The following is a 22,401-nucleotide window of genomic DNA, read 5'->3' as shown; positions in this document are numbered from 1 at the left end:
AGTTTCCCCATCCAAAACGGCTTCATAAACCATTTCTGCAGTTAGAACCCATTTAAGCTACTTTCTGCCATGCTGCAAGCATATAGATTGTCTAGAGTAATTTTGCCTAAAAAAGAATCTCTTCCACTCGAAGTTTTGAGCCAGTCAGCTACTTACATATGGCCTTCCTTTCCTTTACGGAAGTTACCCTCCATTGTGCCATTATAGCTTTTTGCATAGTTGAATTCTCAGTCACACTTGTGAAATGTTTTTCTGTTGTAGCTATTTTAAGAGTAGATGATTCCTTCAGTAAGCCTCTCTCATTTAGAGGGAAGCCACATAAACAGTGGAGTCAATTTTACTGAGAGAACAATACTGTTTAATGGAGGAAAAGGGAGACAGGGTGCTCCTAAACAAACCACATCTTGCTACATTAAGAAGAAAAGGAATAGATTTCTGGAGAGAGAAATGGAGGGACTGACTAATGACAGTAGGTTGAACAAGCTTAATGAAGATTATTAACATAATTGAGCTGAGCGCTTAACATAATTGAGCTGGTTCTCTTGGGGCATATACTTCCTAGTCTTTTTTTTTTTTTTTTTTTTTTTTGCTTTTTGCTCTTCAATTTAAGCTGAGAGAAATGTAGAACTCAAAAAGAAGTCTAGACAAATTGTGGCAGTTTCATTTTATGTGTGTCAAACTAAACTGTTCAGCTAGATGCACATAATTTGTACAATTGCAATATTTGCCAGGAATTGAAAGTTAAAATACATTTTTAACATCCTTATGTTTTGAAATATTTATGGAAACTATTAGCAAAATAGTACCAAACATTCACCTTTATTCTAATTTACTTCACTACAAACTCAATCATCAGCAGTTACTGTTTCTTGTCTGCCCTCAACTTTCATGCCCACTTCTTTTTGCATGTTCACCTTCTTCCATAAAGGAGGTTATCCCTTTGTGTCCTGGCTAACTGGACACAAATAGTTTTTGACACTTTTCTAAATTACATCATTGAAGGAAGCAAAATATGAGCCCCACTTGTATTTCTATTAAAGTACTCTGCTTCTCTGGGACTAGTCCATATAGTCCCATTCACTTTCTCTGCCATTTCTTTAGCAAAATAAAAAGGCTTTGAAAAGCTAACCCATTACACATTTTTAATATGTGTTTGTGGATAAGCAATGAAACATAAGCTGCAATCCAGCCCTTAGAATGAAAAATTCCCATGCTTATGTGGAGTAGTCTACCCAAATGAAAGGACAGACTTACGAACACTAAGCTCTCAATTACAAAGCTTATTTGTAGTACAAGTGACTAGTCAGTCTTTCTGACTATATATATATTTATTTTTTTCTTTCAGGTAATGACAGAATCCTTCGTTTGTGGAATCCAGTTGTTAATTTGAGTCCTGTGGGGAAGCTATTTGGACACAAACATAGTGTTGTAGAAATTGTGACAAATGAAAAAGATCAACATGTCATCAGCCTTTCCTGTGCCAAGGTAAAACACTTTTCTGAACCTCAAGGAAACAGGGCTGGAAGAAGGATCCAGAGAAGTCCAGCCTAAACTCAGTGCCCTGCAAAGTTGTGGAGCAGAAGATCTGGAGTGCAATCACACAGCACATGCAGGATAACCAAGGGATCAGGCCCAGCCAGCACAGGTTTAGAAAAGGCAGATCCTGCCTGCCTAACCTGATCTCCTTTTATGAGCAGGTGACCCACCTGACCAAGGCAAGGGCAAGGGTAAGGCTGTGGATGTTGTCTGCCTGGACTTAAGCAAAGCCTTTGATATTGTCTCCCATGGTGTTCTCCTGGAAAAGCTGGCAGCCCACAGCTTGCACAGGTGAACCTTTGCTGCATTAAGAGCTGGTTGAATGGCCAGGCCCAGAGAGTGGTGGTGAATGGTGCCACATCCAGTTGGTGACCAGTCTGTAGAGGTGACCTGCAGGGATTAGTGTTGGGTCTAGACCTGTTCAATATCCCTGTTGATGACCAGGATGAGGGAACCAAGTGCACCGTCAGTAAATTCACAGAAAACACCAAGTTGGAGGAGTGTTGATCTGCTGGAGGGGAGGAGGGCTCTGCAGAAGCATCTGGAGAGACTAGATTGATGGGCCACGGCCAACACTATGAGGTTCAGTAAGACCAAGTGTCAGGTCCTGCACTTTGGCCTCAACAACCTCAGGCAGCAGTATATGCTTGGGAAAGAGTGGCTGAAAGTTGCCCAGAAGAAAAGGACCTGGCATTATTGGCTAACAGCAGCTGAGCTTGAGCTGGGAATGTGCCCACGTGGCCAAGAAGGCCGTTGGCATCCTAGTCTGGATCAGCAATAGTGTGGCCAGCAGGGCAGTGACTGTCCCCCTGTACTCAGCACTGGTGAGACCACACCTCAAATCCCATGTTCAGCGTTGGGCCCCTCACTTTAGGAAGGACATTGAGGGGCTGGAGCATGTCCAGAGAAGGGAAGAAGAGCTGGTGAAGGGTCTGGAGTACAAGTCCTATGAGGAGCAGTTGAGAAAGCTGGGGATGTTTAGCCTGAAAAAAAACTAGGCTGAGACAATACCTTATCACTCTCTACAACTGCCCGAATGGAGGGTGCAGCCAGGTGGGAGTCAACCTCTTGTCCCAGGCAACTAGAAATAGGACAAGAGGAAATGGCCTTACACTGTGTCAGGGGAGGTTTAGGTTTAAAATCAGGAAGAATTTATCCACAGAAAGGGTTAGTAAACATTGGAATGGGGTGCCCCAGGAGGTGGTGGAATCACCATCACTGGAAGTTAAGGAACAACTGGACATGGCACTTAGTGGCATGATCTGATTGACAAGGCAGTGCTTGGTCAGAGGTTGGACTCAGTGATCTTGGAGGTCTTTCCAACCTAAATTATTCTGTGATTCTCTGAAATCTGTGTTATAAATTCAACTAGGAATCTATTTTTAAGTAAGTACTTCTGATAGTAATCAGTTATCAGTTCATTTATTTTAATAAAAAGGCTTTTAGCTTAAAATTTCCAAATTATTTTATGTTGAGAAGCAAGACTAGAATGGAACTATTTGACAAATTTTCTTCACAAGTGTGACAAAAGAATGCTTACAACAGTATATATTAACATTCTGATAACTGCTGTATTACTTAATAACTGGCAGATTTAAAACAGAACCTGTACTCGAATGCTTCATGCAGTAGTGATCACCTGCAAAAATTTCCTACAGTTCTTTTGCACTTCTGTCTTCCTACCAGCCTACTAAATCAATAGTTGGAGTTTTTCTGGTGTCTCTATATATCATGTTCAACTGTTGATCTCTTTCTAACCAATGTCTTTTACAAGGCTTACTGATCCAAAGGATTGACCATTAACAGGAATGCTAATAAAATCAGTAATAACATTTTTTCCATCAAAGATTGCAATATTCTGATGGAAGGACATGGGTATATAAGAAGTGATTGGTGGAATCATGCTGTTGGTTATTTACATGATTTGTCAAAATGAGACCTCTCAGGAAAGAATAAAAACTTCTATAAATACATGCAAAAGTAAAAGAGAAGTTCCTGAAAGACTAGTTGTGAATGGCTATAGAACTCTTTCAAAGTGGTCCAATGCCATATTTTTGATATTGAACACTATTCAATATTCTTATTATCACCTATAGTGATGGAGTGGAGAGGATAGATATTAAATTAACCAGTTACGCCAAACTGGTTAAAGCTGCAGTCCTTGAGTAGAAGTATTAGAGTTCAAAATGGTCATTAAAATTGAAGTTATGATTATGAAAAATAGTTCCTATGAGTCAATAAGGACCTAATGTAATTAGTCTGCTGAGATATCCTTCTGTATCAAAGGTTTCCGGATTTTTATTGGTCTATGTAGGAGATATTGCTGAACTATGTGTCCTGTCCTCTGCCACTCCTCTGCTATAATTGCTTACCACTTCTCATTGTGATGGCAGTAAATACCACATTTTCACTACTTTAATCTTATTCTTAAAAAATCACATGTATTTCTAAAAGTAATATAGCTGAAAATAAATTATCAGTATTTCCTATCTTCACAAAATCCTGGATCCATAACACTTCCCCCTTCCTCACTCCTGTAAATCTATATCTCTCTGTTTCATAGATAACTCTGTAACTTTGCTACAGGCATACATTACTGTGAATTAAGGAGGGTTTTGACAGATGGCCTCAAGCAATACATGTAGGAAAAATGGAGTAAGATGTAAGACATGACTTAAAGGCAATGAATGAACATTAAGATATTTATGGAAAACCAGCTGAGAATGAAGCCCCTGGGACAGTAAATGTAGAAGATCTTTTGTGGGCCCCCTTCTGGGCTTTTCTAGGATTCAGTAGGATGATTTATAAGAAGGACATGTGATCTTAACTAAATATAGCTGAGTAGTGCCAATGACATCAGTAAGACCACTTGTACCTGCAAATGAATATATGAAAGTATGTTTTAATTAAAAGCCATCTGCATTTAGATAGTGCAATGGGTTGTAAGGCTGAAATTACACTTCTCAAAAAAAAAAAAAAAACAACAAAACAAGAAAAACAAAACAGAAGAAAAAACTAATAGATGTAAATTCCTAATCTTCCAAGTGTCAGATAAATCTTTTGGTCATAGTGCAAACTATAAAAAAACAAGGAATCCCTCACAGAGTCTAAATATAGCCTTTCAAATAAAGTGCTTATCACTCTCTACCTCACATATGCAATCTATAGAAGAAATATGGTATACCAAATAGCAAGTGGTCAGCTATAACAGGATTGCTTCCAACTTGCTTAAAGCACATTTGTGTTTGACAGACAAGAACCAGGAATTATATGAAGGTGTTCTACTTCTCAGGGAACTTTTAATGATATTTTAGCATTTACTTTGTTTCCACTAAAAAACAAAGACTAACTTGCTTTTCAATCTGCCTATTATAAAAAATCAAAATTGTTTTCTCTGTTTCGTTTCTGTCTTTCGGTGACTGTGATTTAGGAGGCCTCTGAGGCTAAATAAGGACAGCCTATATATCTTTATTGAAAATGAGTTAGAGACTTATATCAGTGATCTCGCAGAAGCATTGTATCCTAGCGAAACAAAATCTCTTTATATATAGATTTTACAATAAATGTTTGACAGAATAGCACAACTAGAGGAAAAGCTTAGGAAAATTAAATTAACACTTTTTCAGAACCTTCTCAAAATTAAACTTAACCTAAACCATATCAGATATCCATATTAAAATAAAACCCTTTTTATTGTGCCATTTTCAACTAAAGTTGCAAAACAACATGAAGACTTTTTTAATGTAATATTTTCAATTGTTCTTTGTTACATAATTGTTATATTTGAAGATTCAGACTGATTTAAACTATATAGCTATTTTTCTTGAACTGTATTGAAAAGTTCCTTCTCATTGTAAAGATGTTTTTGTGCAATGTAAAATGTGCTCACAAGAATGTCTCTGCAACCTGTATGTAACTGATTTATAATACAGAGTTCAAAAGTAAGGGATCACATTGGCTTTTGGTTTCAGACTCTTGCTTCAGCAACGCATTGCAGTCTCAAGAAGTATTGGCTCAAATTAAGGGCTCAAAACCTGCAGTGAATAGTTTTAAGACACCACAGATCTGACACATCTATTACAAGAGTACTAGGGGATTTATTTGATGGTATTGTCCTTAGTTCCAACACAAATATATATTGTGGTTTATACAAAAATGTAAAAATGAACAAATCTGAAACCATGATTTCACAGCACTAGTGAAAAAAATTAGAGATCACAAGAGATTTGTATTATAGTGGAAGAGCTAGTTTAGAAGATTTTAAACTCTTAACAGTCTGAACATACCAGAGAATGGAAAAGAGAGTAGGTCCCAGGAGAAGGGGAGAGAGGCATCACTGTGTTAACTTCTTGAGGTAGACCAAAAGTACAGATTACTCAGCAGACCTTGGCTCTGTGCAAGCCCAGCTCAGCAATAATAAAAACATCTCTATATTATCTACATGTGTTTAGCACAAATCCAAACAGTGCCATATCAGCCACTGGGAGGAAAGTTAACTCTACCCCAGTCAAAACTAGTACACTTCACTACATCAGTTCTGATTTTGTCAGCAGAAGAAGAATCTGAGCAGTGCTGCCTTCTTGGAGCAGACTTCTTGATTTATTCTGTGGCATTTTGGGCAATATGCAATACAGCTTTCTGGAAAGAAGTAAAGAAACCTCTGTGATATTTAATCTAACTGAAAACAAGTTGTCCTGAGCCAGTAATAACAACACAATTACCACAACAATTAAGAGATTATTTTGGAATTTGGATTCAAACAATCATTCTATTTAAGAAAATGAAGATTTCTTTAACAATTCTAACACATAAGCATTTTGTTTGCTCCAATATTATAAGGGTTTCTTGATAGGACTAATTAGGACTTGTCAGGCAGCTATTAAAAATTTTCTAATTCTACTACCATAAAAATTAAACTTAGTTTCTGGATTTATAACATAAGAATACCTAATTTCTGTATGACCTTTAGTCATATGAATTAGTATTTCCATAGTACTGACACTGAGGTAGAGGGGAGGGCCAAAGCAGGAATTTTTATAATTCTGCATGGTTGAACTTGCTGCAGAGTATAATATTCATGGAAATAAGTTTTTTCCTGATCTTCCAGACTGTGAAGACCTTGGAGATAACAATTTACATAGGCGCAGTTATAGCTGTAGTCCACAGCCATGTCTTTTTCTTCAGCAGTTCAGTTAAGTGAATTTACAAGAAGATCTGCAATATTGATGTGATCTATGTGTTCCTAAATCATAGGAACGTGCTCTGAATCTTGTGTTGAGGTTTCCCACAAACACAATTGCACATTGAATTATATACCACAGACCAACATGACCTACATTCATCACAATTGCACTTAGAGTGTGTCTGTCTTGACTTACATTTTGGTTGAAAATATTTCCAGAAAGTAATTACTGTTAAATTTTTCTGAAGATATTAACTCATTGCTTGTGTCATTGTACCAAAATACAGACTCAGGTTTTCATATAATACATGGACTCTTTGCTAAAAGTGTCAGCATGTTTTAGGCATAGAATAGGTTATTGGCATAAAAAGTAAAAGCATATGTATATAACTGTAAGTACAAATGTATGTAACTCTTTGATTGGAAGTATTCTGCAGAAGCCAAAAAAAAAGCAGTTTTCAGGAAACATTTCTTCCAAGATGACTGGCAAAGCCTATCTCTAGATTTATGATTGCAATACCATTGAAATTTATCATTTGGGAGCTATAAAAAGAAGAATGAGTGAGTATTTCCTACTGTTACAACTATTTTGCACATTTTCTCTACAAAGTAAAACAGTATGGCTTATTCAAGCACTGAAGCAACATCTTTTTTATTGACAAGAAATGCTGGTAGAATACGTTAAGTCTTTTTTAAAAAGCCAGCTTTGGACTCGGAATTACAGCTAAACAGCATCCTCAGATACTTTAAGATATACTAGATAGACAATGAACTATGACATGGGTTTGATGTTTCAAGCCAGGCAAGGCAAGATTGTCCTGTATAAAGGTACTTGATCTGCCTGGTTATTACATTACCACTAATGCATTTTTCTACAAATACCAGTACTCTAAGTTAATAGAAATTACTGTAGTTGTTTGGTTGTTTTTTTCCTGTTGGGCCCAATAAGCAGAAGAATTACTCTTACAGAGTGTATGGTAATATGAGAACAGTCTGTGGGGTAAAGAAATAATGGAAAACTGATTTGATGATTCAGCACAGGTAGAAGAATACTGCTTAGGAAATCTCTGCTGTGTTTAGGTTTTTCTCTCCTTCATGTCACTCAGTCCTTCATTGCCCCTGTCTCTCTATAGTTTGCCCATTATTATTTTTGTCCTGCATCAAAGCATTTATTACTTAATTTTTTTCCTATTACAGAACTGATTAAATACATTCAGGAAGCACCAAAGGGGAAAAAAAAAACTCACAGGCACAGGGGCTATTAAGCCTGGAGATGTGGCAGGAAGTAGGCCATTATCTGAAAGATGAACTTACTCTCTCTGGAAACAAGGAGGTTAAGGCTATTGACAGAGACAAGACCTGGCTGAAAGGCTGTGAAGTAGTGACAACCACTCTCTCTCCCTTAGTGCAGAGTGGGGATTCACAGCTTCAACAGTGGAGGCTACAACTTCATGTCTTGCCTACTTGAATTGTAAATGGAAGTCAGAAAGCCAAAATTTACTTCACCAGTTGTCTCATTGATTTTACTGGAACATCTCCAGTGGTTGGTTTGGTTGAATGAGACCACCTGAGTGAGTCAGGAGAACAAGATTTGAGCCTACAGGCTTCAATTCATAAAAACAAACTATTTTGTTTGATGATCAGTAGGGCTAATATAAGCATAGTCCCAGTCTTTAAACAGCTATACAGTATCATTTGTAAATACAAACCCCTTGTTTTAACAAGTGAAGGCAGTGTTCTTTGGGTTTTTTCTTTTTAAAAGTAATTTCATTTTTGGTAGCTAAAGAGCAATGCACGCATTTACACATGGCAGGAGAGTAGCGCAACTAGCGGGGATTTTTCATATCTCCATTCTGGGACATGGAAGAGTTTCCTTCTATTCATAATTTCTTCAAAATCAAATGCAGCCAACATGATGCAACCACATAAACATTACCCCACTAAAATTTGCCTATCCTAAAGTAACTCTGTTTTACATGTGTTAGCTTTACTCTTACACAACCTAAGGGTAAATTTTTAGCATTTCAGAGAAGATAAAGGGAGGTAAGATATGTTATTAGTTTTTTCATTTTGTGACATTAGCTAATTTACTCAACCCTTGATATTATCTGTCTCCTGTCCTCTCTCTCCTGATCTGCTTAATATCGGCTGGGCGATATCCCTGTGGGAAGTCATAAGTGTCTTAGTCTGGAACTGAGCAGGTGATTGTATCAATGCCTGTTAATGTAGATGTCTGTCTAACCAGCTTTGAAAGCACATGATATTGTTATAAGGATATATTTATAGTGCAGTCATTTGTCTTACTGAAAAATGAGAGCTACTCAGCTGGAAACACACTGCTTAATTTATGTCAAACCTTTCCTAATCATGGTTGTTACTGGAATGTACTGTATAGCAATATTAAATTTAATCTAGATAATTTGAAAAAGAGGTATTTGGGAAATCTGCTCCAGTCATCCTTCACAAAAATTATGTGGCCCCATCTATATCAGACACATTTTTTGTTTACAGCTTTGAAACCAAAGTTCTCTTACTGCTGTGTCTTTATTCTCTTTGGTTTGTTTGTTTCTCCTAGATATTAAGAATTTCATTCTTCTCTTATATTGCATAATCCTTCAATAGCATTGAATATTATTCACACTTTTCATGTAAGGTACTCAATTTTCTGTAATTTCCTATACCATTTTCTAATATTCAAATCACACTGTTCCTTAGTCTGAAAGAAGAAGAAAAAAAAAAAAAGCCACAAAAACAAAACACCACCACAATGAAACCCTACAGAAGTCTTAAGGGAGATCTCATCCACGCAGATAAATATTGGAAGGGAGATTGCAAAGAAGATGGTACCAGGATCTTTTCAGTGGCTCTCAGTGACCAGAACAAAGACAATGAAAACTGAAACACAGGAGATTCTGTGTGAACATCAGGGAACATTTCTTTACTCTGATGGAGACCAAGCACAGACATAGGGTGCCCAGAGAGATTGTGGAATCTCCCTCCTTGGAGATATTTCAAATCTATCTGGACATGGTCCTGCTCTATGTGGCTCAACTTGAGCCACGGTATTAGACAAGGTGATCTCCCAAGGTCCCTTCCAACCACAACTGTTGTTATTCCATGAAAAAGTAAAACTACTTCAGAAACTTTGTCTAAGGTGGGAAAATCATTCTAAGATTGGTTGAAGATTGACAGGAAGAACCTGTCTGATTCAGGTATCCATGAGCAACCACCTCTGTCCTACACCCCTAGCTTCCTGTTTCTGACCCCCACACCATCTACATGTCCACTGAAGCTGTTCTCCAGAAGTGTTGAGTGTTATTTTGTCTTTGCAGCAGGGATCAGATATGTCTATTGTCAGCACATCCTCCACACGGTACAGAGACAAGACATGCAGAGCATTTACACCCTCTCAATAGCAGCACCCCATAAATATCCTTCGGGCTCATTACTGTGTAATTAGACTCACTATTGCACACAACAGTTTGATTTCTTTCCAGCATCCCTTCATGTCTGGGAAAAGTAAGTCATTTTATATACTACCAGGTTACCATGGTATTATCTGTGATTTGAAACGCTCATAATTTTGAATTTTGTCAAGTTGCTATCTTGATAAGGCAGTAACTGCAGTAGTGGCTGCTGCATCACATTGCATTAATGTGATTAGAACTAAATCCTCCTTCCTTTAACCTCACATTGATATCAATTTGTTCCTAAGTCTTCTTACTGTGACAGGGAGTTGTAGCACTTTGCAGGATCACCTTCAGGGATCACAAGACACATATAGGCACTCTCTGCAGATAACTTTAATAACACAGCAAGCAGAACTGCGATTTGACATTCATGCCTAGTGATTTTTGTCTTTGAGGCCTCAGACATTCTGTATGTATTTGTGAACTTTTTCATTTAGACCATGGAGCCTTAAACGACCCTCTCAAACAGGTGAACAGGGTGGCAAATAGGAGCAGATAAACTAAATGCTTCAACAAAAAACCAACTTCAATTCTTCCTTACTCTGCCTGTCTATGCCTACAGTGAATACTATGGCTAGGACAACTTCTTTCTGCCCCACAAGTGGTTGGATTTTGGATTTTCCTGCATGAATGCTTTTTCATGAGTCCTTTTAAAGACTTGCAGCATCACCCTTCTGTAAAACTGAGGAAAGTTGACTTCTTCAAAAAACAAATATTCTTTAACTTTCAAAAAGTATCAGCAGAATGTGAGAGTTTGAAGAACTAAAAGAATGTTACTGTTTTCTCTAGAGAGTTATTGAGATATTTCCTGAAATTTGAAGGGATTATGTTTTGGTGGGGGAGGGGGGAGGGGCAAAACTTGAACTTCTTTAGTCCTTATCTATCTCAGTTAATTACAGACAGAAAGGAAAACAGGATTTGCTTCTTCCAAAGTCAAAGCATGTTTCCACAGTAGCGTCTTCATAGGAACCTGGCAAGAGATAAGTGTTCCCAAGCCTGAACTTTATTTTACTGAGAGCATATAATAAATTTATTTACCAATTTTCTGGCCTTATTTCCCGTCTTTTTTCTATTTCCCTCTGCTCTTCACATTTTAGTTGTTAAGATGAATCTTTTGCCTTCTGTCTGTCTTTGAGTGTATTGAGAAAAACAGAAGAGAGGTGTGTTGCTAGTTCTACATGCTCATAAAACAAAGGCTTCAGAGCAAATGGAAAAGATTGTTCAGTCTTTTTTTTATGTTCTGAGTTTTAGGGCTTGAAGGAAGGTGGTGCTGAAGAGGAAAATGTTTCTGAATGCACATACAGACATTTAAATCTTCCAGGGGATGTTAGAAGTCTCAGAGTGGGTCTCAGTGGCAAGAACTCCCACTGAATTCTGGGGGGATTTGGGTCCCAATTTTTATCAGTGTCTGTGGAAATTCCATCTGTATTCAGCTATGTGATTTTGCCATTGGGTTGAGAAATTAATGACATGAGAAGAGTACCCCAGAACAGAGGGAACTGCTCCAGATTGCAGTCCTGGAGAGGATAACAGAGTAGTTTGCTGGGGCTGTTGCAGCCAAGATAGAGGAAGGAGATGCAGTGTGCATTCCTTGAATGCCCCTGTGTGCCAGATACCAATTGTGTGAAGAAGGCTGGTCACAATGTGGGAACATAAGCGAGTATCCCTGCTCTCCTCACTCTTTAAAAAGTCTGTGGGTCAAAGCCAATTCTGCTAACAACTAAATGAATGAAGTTTCCCATTAATGTGAGCTACTATTGTAGATATAATGTTGCTGGAAGTGCAGCTCAGCTTTACCTATGAAGTTGAAATAGTGGTTTGTTTCCAATAGCACCTTCTTTCCACATTCCTTCTCCTCCTTAATATGTTTTGTTTGCTTGTCTATAGTCTGTATTTTGCATTTCAGAAGACACACTCCGAAAGCACTGTGCTGTAAAGAATATGCTCTCAGAGGCTTTCAGGGCTTCCTGGTATTTCTCAGGCTGCTGTGGGAAATCCTTCAATAATTAAGTAGGACAGTAAAGTTAGTATTAACAAAACACTCCTAAGGCAACTCCCCCTAGACACTTCCTAATTTCTAAATAAGCATGCCTTTTGTTGTCTCTCTTCATGCACACAGTCTGTGAGCTGATGCAGATGAGCAGCACTGACATTGTGTCTTGTGGCCATGCTGGTGATGCCGTGTGTGGGAGTTACTCACGTGGAACAGTGGTTTATGTAATCTCCCCATCCCTGCCCACGGGCTGGGGGAAAAAAGTGGCAATAAGGCAGGGAAGAGATTTATGAATGCTGCAATGTATCTAGGTTTTTGCTGTCACTTTAAGTGACTGCTTTTTCTTAATATGCTCCTGGTCTTAACAGCTGAACAAGCAGCAAGAAATAGCACAGGAAGCTCTTACTTATATTCTCTTGTGCTATAAAAACCTCTTCTCCTCTTATTGCTTTGATACTATGTCAAACCTGTGTCTCACTTTTTGACCAATTGAACTTGAATAATCCATTAGACTATTATAATTGTCTTCATTTTTGTTTTGTGTAATTTCACTGTAACAGATCTGGGCGATGTTTATTTGATGGCTTATTTGTTCAGTGACTTATTATTTTCACCTGACTGCAGTATCTCCACAGATACCTACTTTTACTTAATTTTCAGTTCTTACCCGTGTTTTTACATGCTTTAATTATGAGTCTACCAGAATTGAGCTTGGAGGTCCACCTGCGATATTGCCCTAACTTTCTCTGTTCTCATCATCAGTTCTTCTTTCAATTTTTGCTGATCTACTGTTCTGTTGGATAAAGGACTCCACGATTTTATCCTATTCAAATGGAATTCCTGTATCAAGGCTTCTCAATTACTGTTTTGCTCTTTGTAGGCTTTAAAAATTGCTTGTGTGAGTGAACTGTGAAATGTAATCAGAAGTCAATCATAGGAATGTGGTACTCATGGTTCTTTTGGCTCAGTACTGTCTCAGAGAAAATTTATTCTCAGAAAAAAGTTCTTTCGAGTCCTTTGAGTTCTCCTGAAAACAAATAAAATATTAAGGAGAAGTTTTCTTCTACTTAGCATTCTGAAACACTCATGTATGAATTTCTCTCTGGTGCCAAAGGTGATTTGTTTAAACACTGATTGATAAATCTGTTACTTTTCTTCCCTTCCTTTTCAGAATTCTGATGGATCCATTGTAACATCCTGTAAAATCAGGATGTGACTTTTGTCAAGACCCATAGCACTCAGAATATTGATAAGAGTGTTGATGTTGTACCATCATGGGTCTTTGTGTTAAAATCCCAATTAAAAGTGAAGCCATAATAATAGCAAAATCAAATGAATAAGAATAACTTGCACAAATGCCTATATATGACTCACCAGTTATGGCAGCAGAATAAGAATTGCAGGCAGATGTGATAACAGAATAACTTTTGAGAACATAGTAAAATTGTCTTGCAGAGAAATACACCACACTAAGGGCCATGGGATCTGAATTAAATTAAATCATGATTTCTTGAAGTATTAAAAGTAGTTTGCATGGGATAGCAGTAAGTTCAACACATCTTTTGATCAGGCAAGATGAAAAATGCTGCTGACATACAATTATTCTAGAGATTGAAGCAGATGCTGTGCTTTCCGTTGAAACTAAAAGTAAGATTACCAATATCTGCTGTCAGCCAAAGGTTTCAGGAGTTTCTTTATTCAGTACTCCCTGAAATTTATCTTTGTTGAGCATCATTTCATACTCCAGTTCATATACAAGTTTTTAAACAAGTAGCATTTCTCTATATGTGACAGAAAAGTATGACACACAATGGAGACATCTTTCATTAAGGGATAAAACCAGTTTCCATGAAATCTGGTTCTGCTATGGACTTGTCAGGTCAAGACTACAAAATTCAGCCTTTCTGTTCATTTTATTCTTAGTAAAAAGGGGATAAAGATACCTTTGATATTTTTCTTGTTTATTTTGGGATGTACTCTTTTTAACAATGTGATTTTCATTAGCAGCTATATTATTAATGTCATAGAAACAAAATAGTTGAAAATGCAGTCAGGATACAGTACTAGATATTCTCATCTCTCTCCCCGTCTAGGTTTTTAGAGTGTGGGATATACAGTCTCTTTCACCACTGCAGGTCTTCCATGAAAATCATGGAACTCCAGAAGAGATGAATGCCTTTCCCATGGTGTTTGACAATGATCATGGCATGCTTTTCACAGGTATGTTTTTGCAGCTGGTTTGTGAGAGCATGCCCCTTCTCCTAGAATCCAATTTTCTTCATCGTTAAAGAAAACTGAAGTTGAGTACAGGAATAAGGTATATGAGAATATACAGAATACTGGGAGACGAGGCTATTGCACATTAAGACTGTTTTAACGTGGGTATATGGTGCTAATTTGAGTATTGAAAATGGCATGAATATGTGGAATTAACAGCAGGAACCAAAGGAAATGAGAAAGGCTTCTCTGAAGGCAAACTGAGCCTCCCAGAGCAAAATTAAGCTGCCCAACTGATTAGAGATAAAATATTGTGGGAACTCAACCTGGGGTTTCTGGGCTCTGTTTCCTGACTTTGTAGCAGGGAGCCTGGCCTCTGAGCAGGGCACCTCTGAGGGACCAAAGCTTTGCAGTTGTCACTAAGGCTGCTACCCTTTTATATTTAAGGCTAGAAAAGACTCTTGAAAATGGCAGGGTTTGTCTGCCCCAGAAATGTAGTCACAAAAAAGACATCTTTGAACTTGTTCCGAGCCAATAGAGGCCTGATATGTACCAGGCAAATAAAGTAATTATCTTTGGAGACAGCTTTTTCTGTCCTTGGATTAGGAACAAGGCACAAAGCTTGCAAAGCTTGTCAGATCTGAGAAGATGAATGTGAAACATTTTGTTTTCAGTGGCTTGGTGGTTTCTACTGAATTTTTAATCACTAAAGGATACAGATACTGTCTTCATTTCAAATTTATGCTTGCGAGATTTTCAAGGCTTGGCAGTGTCGGGAATTTATACAGGTCAATCCTTGACAAAATGAGGTAATTTACCCTTATAAACAATGGTTCTGTAAGTGCCTAAATATTTGTAAAAGTCTGGTCCTAGACTCTGTTGATGATTCCATTAAAAGCCTGAGTGAATGTCTCCTTGCTGCTGAAGAGGGCAGGAGGCTGAGGCTGTATATGAGAGAATTCATTCTCCTTGCTATCTACCTGGCTTCACAGAGGAGATTTTCACTTAGTAATTCACTAACACTCATAAATCACGGCTCACCTTCATGCTTCAATTGAATATTGCCATAGCTTTCCTTCTGTGCCTGTTTCCAAGCTACTGGCCTCTGCCAAGGATTAGGCAATTTCCTCCTTTGCTCTGTACTCACTGCTGCTCCTGTGCTGGCAGGTCAGCAGGGATACCAGGGCAGGGATACTGGAGTTGCAATGGTAGATTGCATATGCACTCTGGTTTGAGAGCACTGTATGGACTTTGTCCTTTCTTTTGTCTTATTGTCTCTGCCTGCCTCTGTCTTTGCAACCCTTGATCTGAGAGCACTGGAAGGTGTTTGGAAAACACCATTCGGAACTCTAGTGCTGTATAAAGGAAGGTACTTGAAAGACATCATCATTGCCTGCAGATAGAATTGCTTTATCTCTAAGAAAGCAGAAACCAGAATTTATTTGACTCATAGATCCCCCAGTTAGAGTTTTATGTATTTGGGTTCATTCTATTTCATGCCAGCCAACTCTGTGACTGGGGGATTTATGGCTTCTACTAATTTGCAGTCAGGATGTCAGTCTCATCAAAGGTGGGCAGAGGACTGTGTACGACAGGTAAATACTTAGCCTTTGTTTGGGGACTGTGTGTGAATGTTTTCTGCTTCAGAGAGCTGTTATTCTCAAAAAACAGACAATAGTCCATATCCTGTTCAGAAGAATTCATATGAACCAAATGGTTTACATGAAACCTTTTCATTTCCAGGAAAAGTAATTATGCGCAAAATGTATATATTCTCACTTCTCTCACCGTCTGCAGGTTCAGATGTCATTGATATTTATCCCCTAGCTAATGTGATACAAGCTTCAAAAGAGTTGCCTCAGACACATGAGAAGAGCCTCAATGTTCTGCTTTACAACAGAACTTTTCACCAGATTCTCAGCATTTGCACTGAGTCTGTTCTGAAGGTGAGTGTAAGTTGTCACCCTTTATACTGAAAAATAAAAGTCTCAGCTTTTTTATTCAGAATAAGTTATCAGGAAATTTGATAAGTTACTAGTATTCTTTATTCAAAGTGATGATTTTGTAGCTATTTTTGGGGTCCAAAGAAGTGGTAGCTGTGAACCCTATTTGGGTTCAGAAAATCCAACTTTTCTTTTTAACAGTGCTACAATAATCATAAGAGGTACTGAAAACCTGCAGTTTTGACCAGCTGTTGGTACATTAGATGGCAAAATTTGTAGGGAGGGGTAGTATCTTTTATTGGGTCGGTTGGTGATGCATGGCATTCCTGTGGAGAAAGGCTTGTTTGTGTAATGGTTTGTTCAGTTTATACTCTCTCTAAATATTTTGTCACTGTAAACCCTGCCTTCCTTAGACCACAATGGCTGCAACACTATTACAATCACAAGATAATTTGGAGCACTTGGTGTTACAGAAAATCAGAATACAGTGCAAGTGAAAGCAGTGGCTACTTGATAAATCCAGATGAATCTGAGCTATCCCACTGCAGTGACCAAATTTTGTACTGGTATTTCATTATAAGGTGTTGCTTACATTTCTAAAAGTATTCAATAATGATCAGACACAGTTGTTTCTATGTTTTTGGACCAAACATTTATGAAAATTCATAAATATGAAAATTCATATTCATTTATGAAAATTCATAAATATACAAACTTCATTTGTATATTCTGCACAGAAACTGTAGCACAAACAATTCTTTCTAGTTAAATTTCTTTGCTTTCAAACTGAAAAAACACTTTCTATTTAATGTCAGTCTTCCTGACTTAACAAGGGTCTTTATCATAGCATATGTAAAATATAGAGCCTCCCCTTGCCTGGGTGGCTTCCCCAGAGAGGGACATTTTCAAGGAAAATATGCTGGTGTTTCAGTAAAAAATGTTGCTATTGGCCATAATTTCTCCAATTACAGGAGAACACATTGTGTGACTAGTTTTAAAGGATGTATTAAAAATAACTATCATATTATTTTTTCAGGTCTGGGACCTAGAAACAGGATCTCAAATATATCAAATAGAAGACGCACATGGGCTAAATACTGAGGTGACCTGTGCAGCCATTGAAATAAACGGTGTTTATCTTGCTACTGGGGCATGTGATGGTAAAGCAATTAAATAATTACTATGTTGGGTTTTTTTTTACGTTTACTACTTTTTATTACCTTTTTTTTTTTAAATGGCATATTGCATTAGCAGACAGAAATCTTCACCTTGACTGTCTCAGTGACAGAATTAATTTTAATTGCTCAGCTCTCAGCCTGTAGAAAGGCGAGGTGGGTCTTGGTTGGGTTCACAGAAACATGATTTTGGGCTGCTTGGGCTCTGGTTCTTTTTTAGCCTATTACTCTTTGAAAGACTGTTTTCAAAGTTCTTAGTCTGGCAAGTTGTTTCCTTATAATACTTAGGACCTAGATCTATAACTAAATGGTTGCAGGTGAAGAATGGTAGTTTTAAAATTTTCTAGTCTCTAAGCTCCATTTTATAGTGTTGGAAGTCATTGAACACTAGAAGAGATAGATAGATAGATAGATAGATAGATAGATAGATAGATAGATAGATAGATAGATAGATAGATAGATGTTTCCTGAATTTTTCATGTCTGGTATTAAGAGTGCATGACTTTTAGGTAATGTGGCAAGACCTCTCCAATACACAGATACACATCAAATTGTGTGGGAAGCTTTAATAATTTTATCATCTGTTAACATGAAAGAATAATTCTTCTTACATTAAAATGTTCAAGAGTACACACCTGAATTTCTAAAATGTGTGAAACTTATGAAAGCTGCCTCTCATGAAGAGAAAATGATGGCCTTTTCCACACAATATACTGGCTAATATTTCTTGTTTCTACTTGGGAGCAGAGTCTAAATCCTTTATAGATCTTAAGAGCCCAGGAGAAGGTGAATATTGTCAAGTCTTACAAAAGAAAAGTCACAAATAATTGCTTTACTTAAGAAAATTTCATAGCTTCTTCTCCCCACTAGCTCTCTGGGATATATCCATCAATCAGGTCCCTCTGCTCATTGCTGTTGTTCAGAACCCAAAGTCTTCTATTGACTAGCCCACACTCTGATTGTTCTCCAATAATGTTATTCAGAAACTGTAGGAAGTAAGATAAGCAGAGATCTCTTATTCTGGGCTGCACAAAAAAATAGATATGAAACAAAGATGGAAAAAATGAGAGGGTAGTGATGTTTTCTGGTAAGTTTTTTGTCCCTACAGCTGTTTTGCTAAGTAACACACAGTTACAATTTTTGAAAGACTAGTGACCTAGGTCTTGACTTCAAATTGGATTTTCTCTTTCTTTCTCTTTTCCCTGTTTGATCTAAATTAAGCTTCTGGATTTGCAGCACAGGTTATTGCTAAAAGTGCATTTTTCTACATTTTTGTCATCCTTGTGTAGGAACAGTGAAAATCTGGGAGTTTGAAAGCGGGCAAGAAGTTAAAGCCTTGCCTTTAGAGCAAGACAGCAGTGATGAGCATCGAGTGCTGAAGATAGTATATCTGAAGGCTGATGAGGGTCAACATGCAGTTATTGTTTTGGAGCAGAGAGGGAAGATAAAAATAATTCAGGTTTTTCAAATATACTTCTCTCCCCGCCCCCCCCACCCCAAATGCCCCAATTTGATTTAGTAGCCCCTCATTTCTGAAGTAAAATAGGACTTTTTAATTAATTAGTAAATAAACTTTTAGAAACTGTCAAGGAACAATCTACTTTTTCAATGTAATCACCTTTGCTTTTTTCCCTTCTATCTAGTGTTAAAATGCTTATTAGTCCATCACTGGTTTTCAGCATTCTCATCATTTTTTCACTGAGTTTGCTTTTTTAGTTGTGATTGAAGTTTCAGTAGTTACAGATCCTTTGAGGTAATGGTTTTAGAATATTGATATTGTTACTACAAATGGTGTTTAGTCTATATAAAGAGCTTCTTAAAATAATATTTGTCACAGAAAACAAGCTATATTTTAAGTGTGTATCTAAACAAGATACACACTTGCTATAATTCTTTATGAATAAAGAAATCCTTTCCTTCCTCTTTCATTAAGTCAGTTATTTTAATAGGGTGACCCAGCTCAAACAAATCTATATGTCACATGGGTGCTTCCTGAGATAATGCCATTTCCACGAAGGAATCCAGTTGTGTATCTCTCACTGAAGCACAGCTCCTTAGAAACACAAGATTTTTTTCCAGACATTCGGCTTCTATGTAACACCAGTTCCATGAGAAATGATAAAGAGGTGAGAAACACTTCAAAGTTTCGCATAACTTACAGAAGATTGGAAAGTAAAATGTTTACTGTGCTTATAAGGATTTCATGTTTTAGCAACAGGACAAGGACCAAATAGTTATTTCCCACTGTGGGCCCTTACAGCCTTACACGTTCTACGATTCTGTGATTCCAAACTTTTCAGTGCACTGAAATTAATACACAGAATAGATCATGTAAGAAAAAGTGACTAAGGGCTATATCTTCCTAGAAGTACATTGCATGGTTATCATAATAATTAAAGAGCTGGAGTTGCTCTGAACATACACTACATATTCCTGCACAATATAGTAAGTTGAGGTTCTCAGATAAACACCTCTAGAAATGAGATGTCTTTCTTCCTATACCTAGGCTGACCTTTAGTAATAGTGGCACATAAAGATCAAGCTGAGCCTCAGAGTGATTCCATTTTCTCATCTTACTGCTTCGGTAAAATAAAATGTCAGATTTATGTTTCAATTTTACTTGAATAGACCACAAGACTTAAGTTCTGTCTTGTAAAATTTCACTAACTTTGTGAGAGATGTGGATGATGTTTATGGAAAGGTCATGATATCTCTGTTGAGTAACTTCTACCTTTAACTTGATTAGAATATCTCCATACATACCTACTTTTGCTTAATCTTCAGTCCCTTACACCTGTTTTCAAATGCTCAAATTGCAACTGTGCTGTATAAAGCAGATAAGGTTGGAGGCCCCTGTCCTCTGCAGCAGGGAGTCTCCCAATACTTTCACTCCCTGCTTCCTCTGGTGCTTCTATATAGCTCATATACAATAGTTTTAAAATAGGATCCCATATGCAGTTGTAGACAATGTCCATTTAGGCATTTTGTTAGATTAACAGTTAAAATGTTTCACTGTCTGTAGTGCCCTGCTCTTAGTCCTACTCAATTTTTTCTTTTAATCTTCTTTGTAGACTTTTTTATCTTCTGTGGATCTTAACTGTTTTGATGTTTTAAAAGTAGAAAGATGCAGATTGATAGCAACAGGAAGTGCAAATGGTGAAATAAATTTATGGGATTTTGAATCTGCCTCTGTGAAATGCCTGTAAGTATTTCTTTCATGCCTTTTGATTTCCAGTATGTCATACAAGCTTTTTCAAATGGCATATTGGAAATTCCAATATGCCCAAATATAAAGGGTGATTTATAAGCAGGAATTAAAGTAGCAATTTATGTGGGCCCTCCTCCCTCCCACTTCAAATTACTTTGCTAGCTAGTCCTGACATTGCAGGTAGGAGAAGTGATCAGGAGACTCATTTGGGAAAGGGATGATGTAATTTAAAATAATGTTTTAACATAACTCAGCACTGACATAGAAGCAAATTCTCACTATATACATCACTCTAGACATTGTCTAGAGGCTGCTACTGAGCTGAAGAAACATCCTTATTTTAGAAGTTTTGTGTTTGGGAGGGCATTTGGAAGTAATGCTACTTCAGATGATGATGGCAGATGTTCTACATTATTATATCTCAATCACTGTCCATACATAGAAGACTAGAAGTCACATTCAATGAGGAGAAACCTGATGTGATTTTTAAGGTTTGAGAGTAAAGGTCTTTCAGAGAAAGTGACAAAGTGTGAGCTTAGGATGGTTCCAGATATTCTTATGCCCACTAAGCTGCTATATCACTAAACTGAACAGTGCACTATGTCTGGTTACACTGAGTGGAGCAGCATGGCAGTATTCCTGTGTTAGTGAAGGAATACATGTCTTTTAGGACCATATAAAGTCAGTATTTAGCCATCCTACCCATGAGTTTTACTTCATCCTTCATGTGTAAAATTGGCAAGTCTGTAGGAAAGTGATCTGTACCATGGAAAATAATCAAAACTTTACTTCAGTTCAGAGAGTGGCTCTTTATATTTGCCTCCCCATATATGAGGCAGCCAATTAATATGGATGCATGGAAGACAGGAAAGTCAGTGTTTTGTAAGTAGAGTACTTTAGCTAGGGTTCACATCCTTATCTGACTGCCAGGAAAAAAGTACATTCCTAACATTAACTTAGCTAGTTAAGTTCTTCACTTTCATCTTAAACACTAATCTGCAAGAAAATATTTGGCTGAATGAAATTTTCATCATTCCATAAGGTACCTGTTTTTCCTGACACAGGAACATTATGTATATCCTCTCCACTGAGATTAAACCATCATAACTGATCAACTGATTCTGAAAAAATGGTCTAAAACTTTAGGTGACCTGCATTCTGGGAAATTAAAAGTTTAACTTTTTTTAAATTACAAGTTAAAGGTGAAACATTTTCTGGAACAATACACAACCTGTCTGACATACCCTGTACAAATGTCTTTGTTTTCAGGCATAAATCTGCTGAAGACAACGAGGACTCTGGAGTGAATGCCATATTATTCCTCATACGTAGTGTTTCTTCTTCCAGGTAACTGTGCATTTTATCTTCCGTGGGGACAGGCAAAGTCACTTGGAATTTTGTTGTAGTAATGTTGAAAATGATGTAATATTTCTCCAAGAATTTAAGAATATTATATAAAATCTTATAAAATTGAGATTTTATTTGTATTTAATCAATGCAAGTCCATACAGTTTATTAGCTTACCCATTCTTAAACTTTCATAATGCTTGGCAAACAATATGCTATTTTTTTCACTCAGTTCTCCTTTTTCCTCTAAATGATCTCATAAGTTATGATCTCAGTTATGTTGAGGAATTCAACAGAAGGTAGCTTTTGTCTGGTATGAGTTTTCAAATG

The 22,401-nt window shown here is 37.2% G+C and overlaps 1 protein-coding gene across 5 annotated transcripts in view; it reads left to right on the top strand.

The window, feature by feature from the left end:
• The window catches only part of WDR64 (WD repeat domain 64), a 66,858-nt gene that overhangs the window by 29,580 nt on the left and 14,877 nt on the right, over window positions 1-22,401 (top strand). For 3 of the 5 annotated variants that reach the window (XM_056488589.1, XM_056488588.1, XM_056488590.1), the window contains 8 exons: window positions 1,346-1,485; window positions 14,275-14,401; window positions 16,196-16,344; window positions 17,378-17,501; window positions 18,806-18,975; window positions 19,466-19,642; window positions 20,588-20,718; window positions 21,994-22,071. In XM_056488589.1, the coding sequence (XP_056344564.1) occupies window positions 1,346-1,485; window positions 14,275-14,401; window positions 16,196-16,344; window positions 17,378-17,501; window positions 18,806-18,975; window positions 19,466-19,642; window positions 20,588-20,718; window positions 21,994-22,071 (1,096 nt within the window). The remainder of the gene's footprint in view (window positions 1-1,345; window positions 1,486-14,274; window positions 14,402-16,195; window positions 16,345-17,377; window positions 17,502-18,805; window positions 18,976-19,465; window positions 19,643-20,587; window positions 20,719-21,993; window positions 22,072-22,401) is intronic. The other 2 variants (XM_056488592.1, XM_056488591.1) reach the window with 1 other exon arrangement.

Source organism: Oenanthe melanoleuca, chromosome 3 (genome assembly GCF_029582105.1).
Source record: "Oenanthe melanoleuca isolate GR-GAL-2019-014 chromosome 3, OMel1.0, whole genome shotgun sequence".
In the NCBI taxonomy this organism is placed as follows: domain Eukaryota; kingdom Metazoa; phylum Chordata; class Aves; order Passeriformes; family Muscicapidae; genus Oenanthe; species Oenanthe melanoleuca.
This window is presented reverse-complemented; position numbering and strand designations above follow the sequence as displayed.